General features: G+C 38.6%; 1 protein-coding gene across 5 annotated transcripts in view; it reads left to right on the top strand.

The window, feature by feature from the left end:
• Positions 1 to 10,704, top strand: part of DDX6 (DEAD-box helicase 6) — a 33,071-nt gene extending 22,367 nt beyond the window's left edge. For all 5 annotated transcript variants that reach the window (XM_044257974.1, XM_044257972.1, XM_044257971.1 and 2 more), the window contains exons 11-14: positions 657 to 720; positions 3,767 to 3,868; positions 4,741 to 4,923; positions 6,281 to 10,704. In XM_044257974.1, the coding sequence (XP_044113909.1) occupies positions 657 to 720; positions 3,767 to 3,868; positions 4,741 to 4,916 (342 nt within the window). In that variant the 3' untranslated portion in view covers positions 4,917 to 4,923; positions 6,281 to 10,704. The remainder of the gene's footprint in view (positions 1 to 656; positions 721 to 3,766; positions 3,869 to 4,740; positions 4,924 to 6,280) is intronic.
• Positions 10,705 to 14,397: the final 3,693 nt, after the last annotated feature.

Genomic DNA, 14,397 nt, shown 5'->3' with positions numbered 1-14,397 from the left:
GGGAATCTGCTTGAGATTCTTTCCCTCTGCTTGCCCTGCATGCTCCCTTGCTCTCAAATTTTAAAAAAAGGAAAATTTTTGTTTTTGCATACAGTAAAATAAATAGTATTTGGGTCAAACTTCTGTCATCTTCTGTTTGAAACATTTTAAAAATGGATCTACAAAAAGATGGTGAGAGTTGTCACTTTAATTAAAATTCACTTCAGCAAAAAGGATAAGAATATTCTTAACAGTTTAAATAAATGCTAAATAAAGATATGGGTAGGTGTTTTTGTTTTGTTTTAAGATCTTATTTATTAGAGAGCACGAGCAGTGGGGAGAGGGAGAAGCAAGCAGGCTCCTCACTGAGGAGGGAGCCTGATGTCGGGCTCTGTCCTAGGACCCCAGGATCTTGACCTGAGCTGAAGGTAGATGCTTCTGACTGAGCCACCCCGGCGCCCCAGTAGATATTTTAGTTGTTTATTAATTCCCATGGGAGACTAATTTATGATTAACTTATTTTACCTTCTGTTTTTAACTTAGGGGTAATTGAATTTGTCTCTCATTTTTATAAATTTGGGGTATGCAAAACTTCGGATAAGAGAAATTAGTGATGAGAAATGTAGGGCTGTGTGTATGAGTTTTTAAACAAATCAGATGCATTGCTTTGTTCCTAGGAACATCGAAATCGTGTATTTCATGATTTCCGAAATGGCTTATGCCGCAATCTTGTTTGCACTGGTAAGTATTTCCTTGACACATTGTTTTTTCCTGGCTCACCTTTGCTTTCTCTGTCCATATCTCCCAGCAGAATCTGTGACAAGAGTTCAGCTCACCCTTATGCCATTTCTGGAATTTCTGAAGTTGAGAATGAGCTATAGTTAATTCCTGAAATTAGTTTCTGTTATCTGAAACTGCAGAATACTTGTTACTGGCACTCAGCTTTGTCTTTTAAGCTAGTTTTGGAATTTGCATGTTTTCTGAATATAGGAATGAGTTATATGTACCATGTGCAAAATAAATTACATTAAGAAACTATATTTTGGAAGTTACTTACTGTGGTCTTTTAAACTTTTTGCCAGAAACAGCCTAGTCTGTATTTTGGTGTATTTCAGTACATGAAAAACAAATTGGGGAGGCAGGTGGTCAGTCAGATCAGACAGAACAAATGGATTGAGTATCCTCCCATTTCTACACTGGAAATGCAATCTTAGTATTGGTATGAGATTAATCATCTCGGCTAGCTTCTGGGTGGATAGAAGAGCCTGGATTTTTTTTTTTTTTTTTTAGTTGATGTGTACACAGAAATACAGTAATTATAAGGATATTCAGTGTACATACCCATATTACTAGCACCCAGATCAAAATTTTAGATTACACAGTTTGGATTTTTAAGAACACTGCTATAGAAATAAACTTCAAATTTATACTAGCAGAATATTGAATTCGCTAATTTATAAGAACCAAAACAGGAGGGGCGCCTGGGTGGCTCAGTGGATTAAAGCCTCTGCCTTTAGCTCAGGTCACGATCCCAGAGTCCTGGGATCAAGCCCTGCATCGGGCTCTCTGCTTGGCAGGAAGCCTACTTCCCCCTCTCTCTCTCTGCCTGCCTCTGCCTACTTGCGATTTCCGGCTGTCAAAAAAAAAATTAATAAAGTCTTAAAATTTAAAAAAAAAAAAACAGGGCTGTCTGATATTCTGAGTGTTTCTAGTCTATCTTGTTTCTCTGCTTTTTATATCTAAAAGGACACTTAATACAGCTATGAATTAATACAGCATTTGTAACCTTTGTATTAAAGTATTCAAATATAAAATACCTGATTTGGTGGAAAGGATACTAGACTTCTAGAATTTTAAATTGGAGTTCAAGTCCCACCCTTTTAACTTGTAATTGTATGACCTTGGACAAGTCATACTTTTCTTTTATGCCTTTTTTTAATTTGTAAAATGGGAATGCCTTAAAGTGAACTCTGCACAAAAATCTGTTGTAGTTTATTCATTCAAAAATAGTTTTTGATACTCAATATTTATTTACTCTGTGCCAGATAATTTAGTTAGCTTGATGCTAAAAAAAAAAAAAAATAATACAGCTACTCCTCAGATTTATGTTATGTATATTTTAACACAATTAAAGATTTTTAAATACACACTCCCTGCACTTAGGGAGCCTGTAGAAGAGGAACTAGTTCATCAGTGATATGTTGAATTAAGCAAATTTAGAATGTGCAAACAGAATGGTATTTAGTATGTCATTAAATAAGTACTGAATAACATAGGTGTATAAATAAGTTCATGTGAAATATCATTGTTAGTTTAATCAGATAAAAAAGATAACACTAAGAAGACGGGCCCTGCAACCATTTTCTTTAAAGTGCCAGATTGTAGAAATCTTAGGCTCTATATACCATTTGGTCTCTGTTAAAAGTTATTCAGCTCTGCCATTCCATCTCAAAAGCACCCTTAAACAGTACATGAGCAAATGGGCATGGTCCTGTGGCAGTAAAACCTGATTTACAGGCTTTCGGCTGGATCTACAAAGGGGTAATACTAATTTGCAAATGTGAGGTATGTGTAGTAAGTAATCCTAAATTTTCATAGGAAGGGAAATTAACGGGCTGTGATGATCTGGGAAGTGATAGAATTGTAACTCGCTCTGTAAACTAGATAAATTTTAGACTTGAAGCAGGAAGGCGTTTTGGGATGCCTGGGTGGCTCAGTTGGTTGGGTAGCTGCCTTCGGCTCAGGTCATGATCCCGGCATCCTGGGATCGAGTCCCACATCGGGCTCCTTGCTTGGCAGGGAGCCTGCTTCTCCTCTGCCTCTGCCTGCCACTCTGTCTGCCTGTGCTCACTCTCGCTCCTCTCTCTCTGACAAATAAATAAGTAAAATCTTAAAAAAAAAAAAAAAAAAAAAGAAGCAGGAAGGAGTTTTAAGTTAGGGAACTGGCATAAATATAATCCATTGAGGGCTTCAAGAAGATATGTTTAAGGAACGGTAAGTAGATGAATTTCATGGAGAGAAAGGTTTGAGGAAGAGATGTGTTTGAGAACTGTGATAGGACCAGAGTTTAGAGTGGAGGACCTTGTATATCAATTTTAATTTTATCCAGAGGCAGTTTAAAGGAAGGAGTTATACATTGAAAGCAGTATTTTAGAAAGAACTGGTCACCGCAATGGATTATTTTGGAGTATGGAGCTGATAGAAGCCTTGAAACCTGGCTGTTAGTCTGTCGTAATTGTCTTTACTTGTAGTTTTCAGAGCCTAAATTAGCATAGTTATTGTGGGGAGTAGAAAAGAGAAGGGGTGGCCTTGTGCTTGCCTCAGTCTTGTAAATCACTTAGGAGGAGGAAATGAATGAATTCAAAAAGTACAAATAATTACTATGAGTGGATTACATCGTCTTTTTGAGGTATTCTTGGTTACACAACAAAGTTTTCCATCTATTTTAATCTTAGATTACATACTAAAAAATAGATGAAAGGACAATTACTTCTGAGACTTATTAGGAGTTTATAGTTTACCAGTCATTCTGACCTCTTGGATTTGCAGTTACTTTAACCATTTTTAAAAACTTTATGGGACTGGGAAAGGTAACTTGCTAGCAGAAAGTTGTTTATGATAATGTTCATGAAAGGTAATGCTAGTAATTTGCAAGTGCACTTGAATTACTGAGTGAAGTGACTAAAACTTAGGTTGCACCTAGAAATATGTGTTAAAGAGTATTATGGTGCCAAGAAACATGCTTAAATTGAAAGATATAATAGAGGTTCTTTTTTTCTCTTTTAAGATTTGTTTACCCGAGGTATTGATATACAAGCTGTGAATGTGGTAATAAACTTTGACTTCCCAAAGCTGGCAGAGACCTATCTCCATCGTATTGGAAGATCAGGTGAGGAAAAGGAAGATGCCCTTTTTGGGGGGGGGGTGAGTGGGTAGGAAGATGCTCTTTTAAGACTGATCCCTAGGGGCCCCTGGGTGGCTCAGTTGGTTAAGGGACTCCCTTTGGCTTAAGTCATGATCCTGGAGTCCCGGGATCGGCCTCCCTACTCAGCAGGGAGTCTGCTTCTCCCCCTGACCCTCTACTTCTCATGCTTTCTGTCTCTCTCAAGTAAATAAATAAAATATCAAAAGAGAAAAAAAGACCAATACCCAGTTCTTCTGGAGCATTTAAGAAAAAATAACTTTACTGTATGCTTAAATTGATACAAAATTCACAAGTGAGATCCTTTTCTCATTAGGTGGTGCAGTCTGTAACTACTATTTAGAATACATATTTTGGCAACTTTTGACACAGATGAGTATCTGTTTTGTCATTTGAAAAAGGAGTAATAGGGGCACCTGGTTGGCTCAGTGGGTTAAGCCGCTGCCTTCGGCTCAGGTCATGGTCTCAGGGTCCTGGGATCGAGTCCCACATCGGGCTCTCTGCTCAGCGGGGAGCCTGCTTCCTCCTCTCTCTCTGCCTTATGCTCTGCCTATTTGTGATCTCTCTCTCTCTCTGTGTCAAATAAATAAATAAAATCTTAAAAAAAAAAAAATGAAATGAAAAAGGAGTAATAGTAGACTATTTGTGCTGTGAAACCTAAAGATGTAATGTGTGTATGAGGAGTCCTTATCATGAGAAGCGGTTTTATAAACTCAGAATGGCACTGAACAAAAACATCAGTCCTGTATGGTTTTGCCACTAATAGACTTGTATGTCCACATCAGTTCTCCTATTTTAACTCAATTTTTTATTAATTAAAAAATGTTCTTCATTTTTAGGTCGCTTTGGTCATCTTGGCTTAGCCATCAACTTGATCACATATGATGATCGCTTCAACCTGAAAAGTATTGAGGAGCAGCTGGGAACAGAAATTAAACCGATCCCAAGCAACATTGACAAGAGCCTTTATGTGGCAGAATACCACAGCGAGCCTGTAGAAGACGAGAAACCTTAACAAGCATGTGCGTACCTGACAGAACAGCTAAGTGAGCATAGTATTTAAATCAAGATCCTCTTTCCTGGAGGAAATTTAATAGCAGTGATAGGGTAGAACACCTGTTGGCATAAATGACTGTAAACTGGATGTATTGCTTCTATGAAGTTGTGGTCCCATTAGAGAATTCATAAATGCTGCTTTTTTGTTTGTTTGTTTTTTGTTTTATTTTGGGGGGGTTGATGTATTTATTTGACAGAGAGAGGGAGAAGCAAGCTAGATGCAGGGCCCTATCCCGGGACCCTGGCATTGTGACCTGAGCTGAAGGCATACGCTTCACCTTCTGAGCTACTCAGGCACCCCTACATTCTGCTCTTAAATGCAGTTTTCTTGTATAATGTGATAACGTGAGCAGTACTTGAGACAAATCCAGGCTTTCAAAACAAAGCAAAGAAGAATCTTTGTCATCAGTCTGAATATGAAAATATTTTTTGTCTTTTCCTTTATCACTCAGTCATTTCTCTGTTGTTAGCGTCACTCTTAATTTCTGCTGGGCGTCTTAATAAATCAGGTTAATTATCTGCAGTGCCTCCTTGCCAAATGTTTAATCAGGTTGTGAGGATGTCTTTTTTTAAATGCCCACTCTTGTTTCCTGCACCATCCTTACCTTTTATTGTTTGGTGACTGTTGGACTCTGGTAATAATGCTCAAAAGAAGGCTCAGCAGAACTGAATACAGGCTGTTTTTGTAGTTTTTTTCTAAGGAAAATGAAGCTTTGTTTATTTGAGAGAAGGTGATTTCCAAATTAGCAGTGAGCATTTTACCTGTTACTCTTTTTTTTTTTTTTTTAAGATTTTATTTATTTATTTATTTGAGAGAGAGAGCACAGGCAGGGGCAGAGGAAGAGGGACAGGCAGACTTCCTGCCGGGCGGGAACCCTAAGATCCTAGGAGCTTGACCTGAGCCTAAGTCAGATGATAGCCGATGAAGCCACCAGGCACCCCATTTACATGTTACTCTTAAGATTCTGTTACTCTTTCCATTTTAGTTTCTTTTTCCCCCCAGCCCCCAAAATGTCAAGCAAAACCCTCAAACATAAAAGTAGCCAGTGTTTACTCATACCCTGGCAAGCTGTCGAGTTTATGGAAGTTAAAAAAAAAATCTTTTTTAAAATTTATTTGTTTTGGATATCAGAACTTTCAGGTTCTCATTCTATTTCTGGAATGACTAGCAGAAATTCCTTAATCCTAAATGGATTCTACAGCAGGCAGAGGCTCAGTCGAAGCCACTACAGAGAGAGCATTTGGATTGGAGTTGTGAAAACCTAGGTATCCTGGTTCATCTTGTTTTCACAAAAGTTAATTTTAGGTTTCTTCTTTCTTTAGGCTTTGACAAACTACAGAAGGCTCGTTTGGATCTGTGACACATCGTTTGGGGGGGATGCTCTTCTCTTTGTGGGTTTTTCATCTTCTTTTTATTTTGGAACTATGAAGACTTTAAAGAGCTCAGACATTTTTTTTCTTTTTTTAACTGGTGAAGAGAAAAAGCTGAAAAGAAGGAATTTACCTTTTTTGTTCCACTTGTTTGCACTGTGTGCTGAATGAACATTAGTTGCACTAACCGCTGGTTTTTAAAAAATGTTTTCTGGGGAAGGGGGACAAGGAAGGAGGAGGATAAAGAAGAGAAGGGGAGAAACCCTAAAAAGAGAAGAATCTTGATGAACACACAAGCTTGTCTACAATTTCAAAATTCTCCAACAGCTGACTCTTGAGTGCATTTCAACTTCTCCCTTATTACTCATCCGTTTTTTAAGCCTGAAGAGCTTATTACTTATTTGTGCGAAGTGCCTTATGCTATGAGACCATTCAGAATATCATCTTTTAGACACAGCCCAAGGAGTCAACAATAGTAATTCTTTCCTTTTTTCTTTTTTTTTTTTCCCTATCTTTTTAAATCTTTTGTCTTTTCATTTTTGTTTCAAGTTGAAGTCTCTCTCTTCCCTTTTTACCCGATACTCAAGCCCAGGGCTGGAAGATGACACGTATTAGTACTGTTAAACACCATTCTCTTTTTCTTTATGTGGAGGAGTTGATATGCAGCTGCAGTTCATCCGCACTGTAAATACATGTATTTAAAAAAAAAAAAAACAATCCCAAGTAAAAATTTCTTCTGGGCTGAGTAGATTACATCATCATCGCTCCCAAAGGAAAGAGCGGTCTATCATTGCAGGAGCCATATGACAAGCCTTTGTGCTCTATAGCAGAACACTAAAGACTGGTTTACATTCGCTTCCATTAGCAATTATGGCACTTGATGTGTAGACGTGTCGGAGCCTGACCCTCTTTCCTCTGTGGCAAAGCGCGTCCCATAGAAAATTGGGTGTGTATACTTGTATAAACTTTGTAAATAAGTTTTTTTCTGGGTTCATATATATATATACATATATATATATATTTTTTTTTTGGATGAAGGTTGCTGGGATTAAGGGGATTAGAATGATTATGGGAGCAGCTAAAGATGAGAGGGGCTCAGTTTTCCGCAACACTAAATTCTAAAAAGTACTTTGGCCTCTTCGTGTAGAGTACAGACCTCTGTGGTGACCCTGTGTTAGAAGAGGGACCCAGAAGTCTGGGATTCACTGTTGCTACCACACTGTATCATCTAATAGCTTTGGAGAACACCTGCCAGAGAGAGCAAGGAAACTTCAAAAACCTATGACTCAAGATGTTATTTTTGAGGAGCTCTCTGATTTGCTTCTTTCTCCCCTTTTAAAAAATGTTTGAGGAACTTTTTGAGCTCAGCAGAAGGGGACAACGATTAATCTCCTTTGCAGTGTGGAATTCAATTGAGTGGCAGTGTCTGAGCAGTATATGTACAAAGCATGGATTTTGCATTTCAGAATATTAGCCAGTATCAGCGTTGGTAATGTTAGCAGTTCTGGAGCTTACTTTCTGTGGATCACTTCCTGTACTCTGTGTGTTGCCCTCTGCCCACCTTGATACATAAACTTGCAGGAATGGGCAACTCCTGAGAGCTGTTAACTTTCATGCTACAGAAAGCTGCTTGCCATCCTTCTTGCTTTGTGACAAGAATTCTCTGTCATTTTGCATTGTAAATTGCTGGCAAATGCTTTTACAGTCAATGGTGTTGCTTTAAATTGTGCCCCTCCCAACATGCTTGATGTTTGGCCTGATCTCCAGGCAAAAGGAGTGAGACGAATCAAACCAGTGAACTTTTTTTTTAAATGTTTTTAATTCCCTTTTAACCCAGTGTACTAGGTCAATCAGGAGGCATCTAGGGTTTAAAAAAAAAAAAGGCAAAAAATAAAATTAAAAAAATTTGATTTCCATATTCCATTTTTTAAAACCCTAAAATATTACAAGATAAGTCCTGCATATGCTTTCATGCTTAACTCATCTGGATAAAGAAATCAGTTATTCAAAGTTTGCTTTTTTGACTCTTGCCTAGTTCTAAGCGAAACTATTTGTGACTCACCCAAAACTCCTTAGGATCAAAATCCTGCAGATGCCTCCTGATCAGACATAGCCCTAACTCCTTAAAAACCTGTAGCAAGAGCTGCACAGTACAAACCCAAAAAAGAGGAAGTTCATTTATTTGGTATCCAAGCTATGTTCTACCCAGCCAATGTTGGTTACTAAATACAAGCCCTAATTAAGGAATAACTTTTTTCCAGGGAGGGGAGGGGGGAGGGAATTTAGAAGGCATCAACTTTTGACCAAAAAAATCTTGCCCCTTGTACTGATGCAGCTCTCTCTTTCTCTCCCACCTCTGGCGAGATAAGAGGGATCATTCATTATAGAAGAAAAGCAAGAAAGGCTTGTAAATGCAATTTGATATCTCGCTAGAGTGTGTGGGTGACAAAACAAACCGCACAGTCTTTGCCATCCTCAGACTGTGCCTGGTGCCACATGCCTGTGGGTCCCTCTTAAAGCACAGACTTAATTGAAAGTATTACTGAAGTACAGCCTCTGATGAGGAGTGGCACTTAAACTATCTGGGACACCACTATTGGACACAGTCCTGTAGAGGCAGCTGTCCAGTTTTGGTGCTTGACTCTTGAAAGGAATTGTTAAATGGAAAGATGCTCTAAAGACTAGGTCAAAGCCTAGTCTCTTTTTTTTTTTTTTTTTTTTGTCTTTTTTTTAAAATCCCCATCCCTATAAGGAGCATTGTTTGGAAATTGTTTTTGTGTTATTTCCACTATTGGGTATCTGTTTTAAGTAACGGTAATATTTTTTCCAGTGGTTCATTTTGGATGAAACCGTTCCCTATTTTTAATACTTTAATTATGTCCAACTCCTGGTTTTGCCTGTGGTTGTAGTTGTGTAATGGGTTATGGACTGTTACACACCTTGCTGCCTCTGGGCCTATGTTTTATTTTTATCTTCCCATACATTCCAGTGGAGAAACTTTCTTGGCCTTCCCTTGGGAATAGAATAAACTTACTCTGAAGTGATCTTCCATGGGAAGAAGTAAGAGAGAAGCAAATCTGAATATATCTCTCAATTATCTTCCAGTTGGTCCCAGCATCATAATATGGATGGACCCCAATGGCTGGGAGGGGTGGGGGGGTAGGCAATTGGTTATCAAAATTTGTTTTCAGAATGAGATGGGAGCATCTTTCCTTTGCTGTGTGCTTTGTGTTTGATACCATCCTGCTCGGGTTAGAACCAGATAACTCAGCACAAAGCTTTGAGTGTACATTTGTTGGAATCAAAACATCTCATTCTGATCACTTGGGTTTTTGTTTTTGTTTTTGTTTTTTGTTTTTGTTTTTTTTCTTTCTTTTTTTTTTTTTTTTTTTTTTTTTTTTTAAGTAGGGGTGGGAGGGAGGTTACTATGCCCCAAAAGGGAGGGTGTCTGCACTAAGGATTTAGAAACACTTTGAAAGCTCAAAACTTCATCAGAAATGGCCTTTAGCCACACTCCTGACCTTATAGATGAGTAACAAAATGAAATAATTTTTTGGGAATTAAGCCATGTTGTTTTAATTTGCTACTTTTTTCAATGTTCTATCTAAATTGTTACCATGGTATCATTTTCTGACAAAATACCTTTGTCAAGCAAAATTTTTGGCTGCATGGAGCTGAAGTCAACTTTTTGGTGAAATTAAGTGGACTTCCGTGAGCTTGTAGATCTACTTTATATCCTTAAAGATAGCTTTTAAAACTTCCAAAGAAAATATCTGATCTTAAAAACTCATCTTTGGGGTAAAGAGTTACGTGTCCAAAGGCTGTAACAGTTAATGAGATTAGAGGGAGCTAGCCTGGCACCTGGACTCTGCCCCTCCATAGCTGACAGATTCCAGCAGAAGTGTGTTTAAATTCTCCAGTAGACAATACTGGGCAGGGCAAGGGAGGGGGTAGGGCTGGGTTATTAAAGATACAGGCTACTGTATTTTAACCAGTGGTTGTGGGGGAGGGGTGCCTGGAGAAAACAAAGTCACTTCCCTTTTTTGAAACAACCTAAAACTTTAAAAAAAAAAAAAAAAAGGTATTTTTGTTGAGTAAAAATGGGATAGAATTCCAGTGTCCCTAGCCACAAGGGACTAGTTCCACTGAGAAGTGAACAGTGGGGACTCAAATTTTTGAAAACATTTGGGGAAAGGGAAAATTGGCTTTCTGTTAATTGGCAAATGTTCCAGTGGGACTCGGTTTTTGTTGGGATGTGTTATGTTGTGTGTACACATATGGACCAGAGTCTTCTGAGTTTATAAGGTTCAGAAAAAATGGTTGATAAAATCTTGGTTTTTGTTAATTTATCTCAATAAAAGCCCACTGGAACTCCAGATGTGTGTGTAGTATGTCCTTAGCAGGCTGTGCTATTTAGGAATCCTTGCATTTGAGAATATTTTACTAAAGCAATTCACGTGGTGAGACAGTAGAACATTCTCAACACTACACCTATAAGCCCAATTGAGTAAAATCTGAGATGGCTCATCTCAGTGCACCCTCATCCTCTAGATAATGTCCTACTGTCCTCATTTCACTTTTTCAGTTTTCATTGCCTCAACAGCAAACCAAGATAATCATTTGGGGAGATGTTAGTTTGTGATACATGCGAGTGGGTTGTTGAGTAATCACCTCCCAGAACTGTTCAGTTGTTTCAGTAAACTGAACATGCCCACAGAATTTACTTAGGAATAACTCTCACAATACGAACAGAATTTGTGCGCTAAGTACAACAAAATACTGATGAAATTAAAAGACCCAAGTGAGAAATTCAGACACTTGAAACACAGTCCCTTTGCTCTAACCCCAAAAGAAATAGGTGTAACTAACAAGATGTACACAACATTTAAAGCTGCAAAATAACTCTGATGAAAGAAATTGAGAGGTGCCATGTTCATGGATTGCAATGCCACAGCAATTTTGAAAAACTCGAAGGGATTATTAGTCTGTTTTCAAGACTAAGCTACAGCAAAGTCATAAACTGCTTTTACTACAGTACATTGTGTATGAAAAACATAGGTGGACGTGACCTCAACCTTTCCATCTAAAGAGCAGAGAAGAGATTGCAGAGATTGGTGCCACTGACAGACTTGAAAGATGAAACATTGGTTGTTCTTGCCTTCATTCAACACACGCATGTTTGGTTTGTGCAGAAAACAAGTGGATTATAGAGAATGATAGTGGATTATCATAAATTTACCAGGTGATGACTTCAACCCACTGCAACTGCTGTTCCGGGTATGTGTGTCTTCGCTGGGAAAAAAATCCTCTGTCATGTCTACTGATGTACTGATGCTTCCCCCACCAACCTCATAGTAATGACAAATCATTTGCTATTAGCTATCGGGACCAACAATATGTCATTTTATATCAAGGCTTTATTACTCTTCCAGCTGGTCCGGAGAGACTTTGATCACCTCTGAATTCTGCAGGATATCCTGCTGGCCCACAATATTATAGACATGGTGAGCAGAATATAGCATCTACCAGGATGCTTCAGTAAAACTCAAGCATGCTAGAGGATAGGAAATTGATTTCACAAAAAATCACGGACCTGCCTCAATGAAATTCTAGGGATCTGAAGGACCAGAGCATGTTGTAATACCCCTTTTTACGTGAAGGACAAATTGCTAAATCTGGCCACCTAGCATTAAGAAAAAGACAATGCCTAGTGAGCCTGTTTGGAATTTGAAGGCAATATATACTTTGGGTGTGTCACTCTAACTCATTTGCTGAGAAATCAGAATTGTTGCCATTTATAAAGGTGGCCCAGAACAAGAGAAGTTTCTGCAACAGGTCCAAGCTCAGTACAGGTTGCTTTGTCACTTAGGCTTATGATCTAGCAGATCCAATGATGAAGTTACCTGTGGCAGGTAGGGATACTTGTATAGAGCCTCTAGCAGGTTTCTTTTGGTAAATGACAACAGTCCTTCAGGATTTTGAAGAAAAGCTATGCCATACCCTGAAGAAAAAGTATTTCACCTTTTGAGAAGGTTTCTAGCTTGGTATTGGGCTTAGGAAGGACTGAATGCTTGACCACCAAGCGTTACCAAATTACCTGAATTGCCCATCATATATTGGATATTGCCTGGCTCATCAAGTCATAAGGCAGCTTTGGGTTCTGCTAGTCCAGTGGTCTTAATTGCCTGGAAAGGAATGCCTCTTCCAGAGAACTCAGCAGGCTAAGTTCCATTAGCATGGAAATTGAGATTGGCACATTGGGCTTATGGTAATGAACAATGTGGTAATGAACAACAATGGACTGATTTCTGGTGTTGATCCAGATTTGAAAGGGGGAATTAGGTTGTGCTCACAGAAAGAGGGTAAGGGAGTGTATGTCTGGAATGTAGCAGATCTCATGAGGCTGCTCTTAATTTTACAATAAAATGTGATAAAAGCTAGTGGAAAACTACAACTTAGTGCAGGCTGGACTAGTAAGAACGCAGACCCTTTGGGAATGAAGGTTTAGGTCCTTCTACCAAGCAAGGAATCAGCACTATCCAAGGCATTTGCACAGGGCAAAGGAAATAGGAAATGGGTGGTGGAAGAAGGAAGAAGTTATAGATACCATTTATGACCACATGGCAAATTGTAGAAATGAGTATAATAGTATTGAACATTCTTACAAATCTATTAAGTATGTATCAACTGATTCGTTTTCTCTCTTCTTGTTGACAATCTTAAAAAGTATTATTAGAGATCAGAGGGGTCTTGACCTACTTTAGAAAAGGCTTGAACATCACTTAAAGATAATGCAAACTGAGAATTTTGTATTCTCTTTGGGGGAGAGGGTTACCATGTTCTGAATCTTTTTTTTTTTTTTTTTCTCCTTCAAGTAGGCTCTATGCCCAATGTGGGGCTTGAGCCCATTACTTAATATTGAAGTTAATATTGAGATATTGAGAGTTGAATGCTTTACTGACTTAGCCAACCAGATGCCCCTGGTTTGATTTTTCGATGAACCATGAAGTATGTTAATCAGAAGCGTGACTTTGCTATTTATTTGGAGTTAAATATGGTTAAAAGAGATGTGACCAAATGTCAGGTTAACAGAGGATGAAACTTTATGGTTTTGTAATCTGTCTACATAGCTAATCTAGACATACATTTCCCAGACTCCCCTTCCCTGTTTGGGCAGGAGTCAGCATTGGCCCAAAGAGAATTTGCACAGGATTTGGGAGGTGGGACTAAAACAACTTGCATTAACCATCTGAAGGTCATCGTGGTCAGAGGTGACAGTTGCCAGAAACTTCCAGTATCCTCTTGCTGTTTTTCCTCGTTGTGCATCCTTGTTCTTGCTCCATGCCCAGCTCTTTTTCCTTATTGTTGTTCTGCTGAATGACACCAACCCTAGACCTATTGCCAGACCACCTGGCTATGAATTCACAGAGTGTAATTATGAAGAGAAAACAGCCTTCAGTTATCTACTCTGGTCCATTCTATGATCGTATTCCAGCAGCTGATTGCCTCACTCCCAGATTTCCCTGAAAGCACTAACTTGTTCACCCAGGGTAATGTTTAAGAGGGCTGATTAGTGATTCTTCCCCTGGTTTTCCAACACCCTCATTTGGACCATTACTTCCCCAGTCTCTCCTCCAATTATGTAAAGCAGTGATTCTCAAACTTTGACATGCATCTGAATCTCCTAGATAGCTTATTAACACCAGTTTGCTGAGTCTCACCTTCAGAGCTTCTGATTCAGTAGGTCTGTGTTGGGCCTAGATATTTACATTTATAACTCTCAGGTAATGCTGATAATTGATGTTGGTTTAGAGACACACTTTGAGAACCCCTGAAGTAAAAGAGAATTTCTATAATAAAATTTTCATAATATCCATTGTAGTTCTCCTTCCTTGATATAATTCTGACCAGTACAGAGTCCTAGAGGACATAGAAGAAATTTAAAACTATAACTGTACAGTTAGGAACATACCAATGGTGGTTGAGGAGGAGGACTACTGCCTTCCACTTCCTGCCAAGATGGAGTAACGGTAACCAGATCTACTTTCATTCCTGAAACAACTAAGGAT

This window comes from Neovison vison, chromosome 7 (assembly GCF_020171115.1).
Source record: "Neovison vison isolate M4711 chromosome 7, ASM_NN_V1, whole genome shotgun sequence".
Taxonomy (NCBI): Eukaryota; Metazoa; Chordata; class Mammalia; order Carnivora; family Mustelidae; genus Neogale; species Neogale vison.
This window is presented reverse-complemented; position numbering and strand designations above follow the sequence as displayed.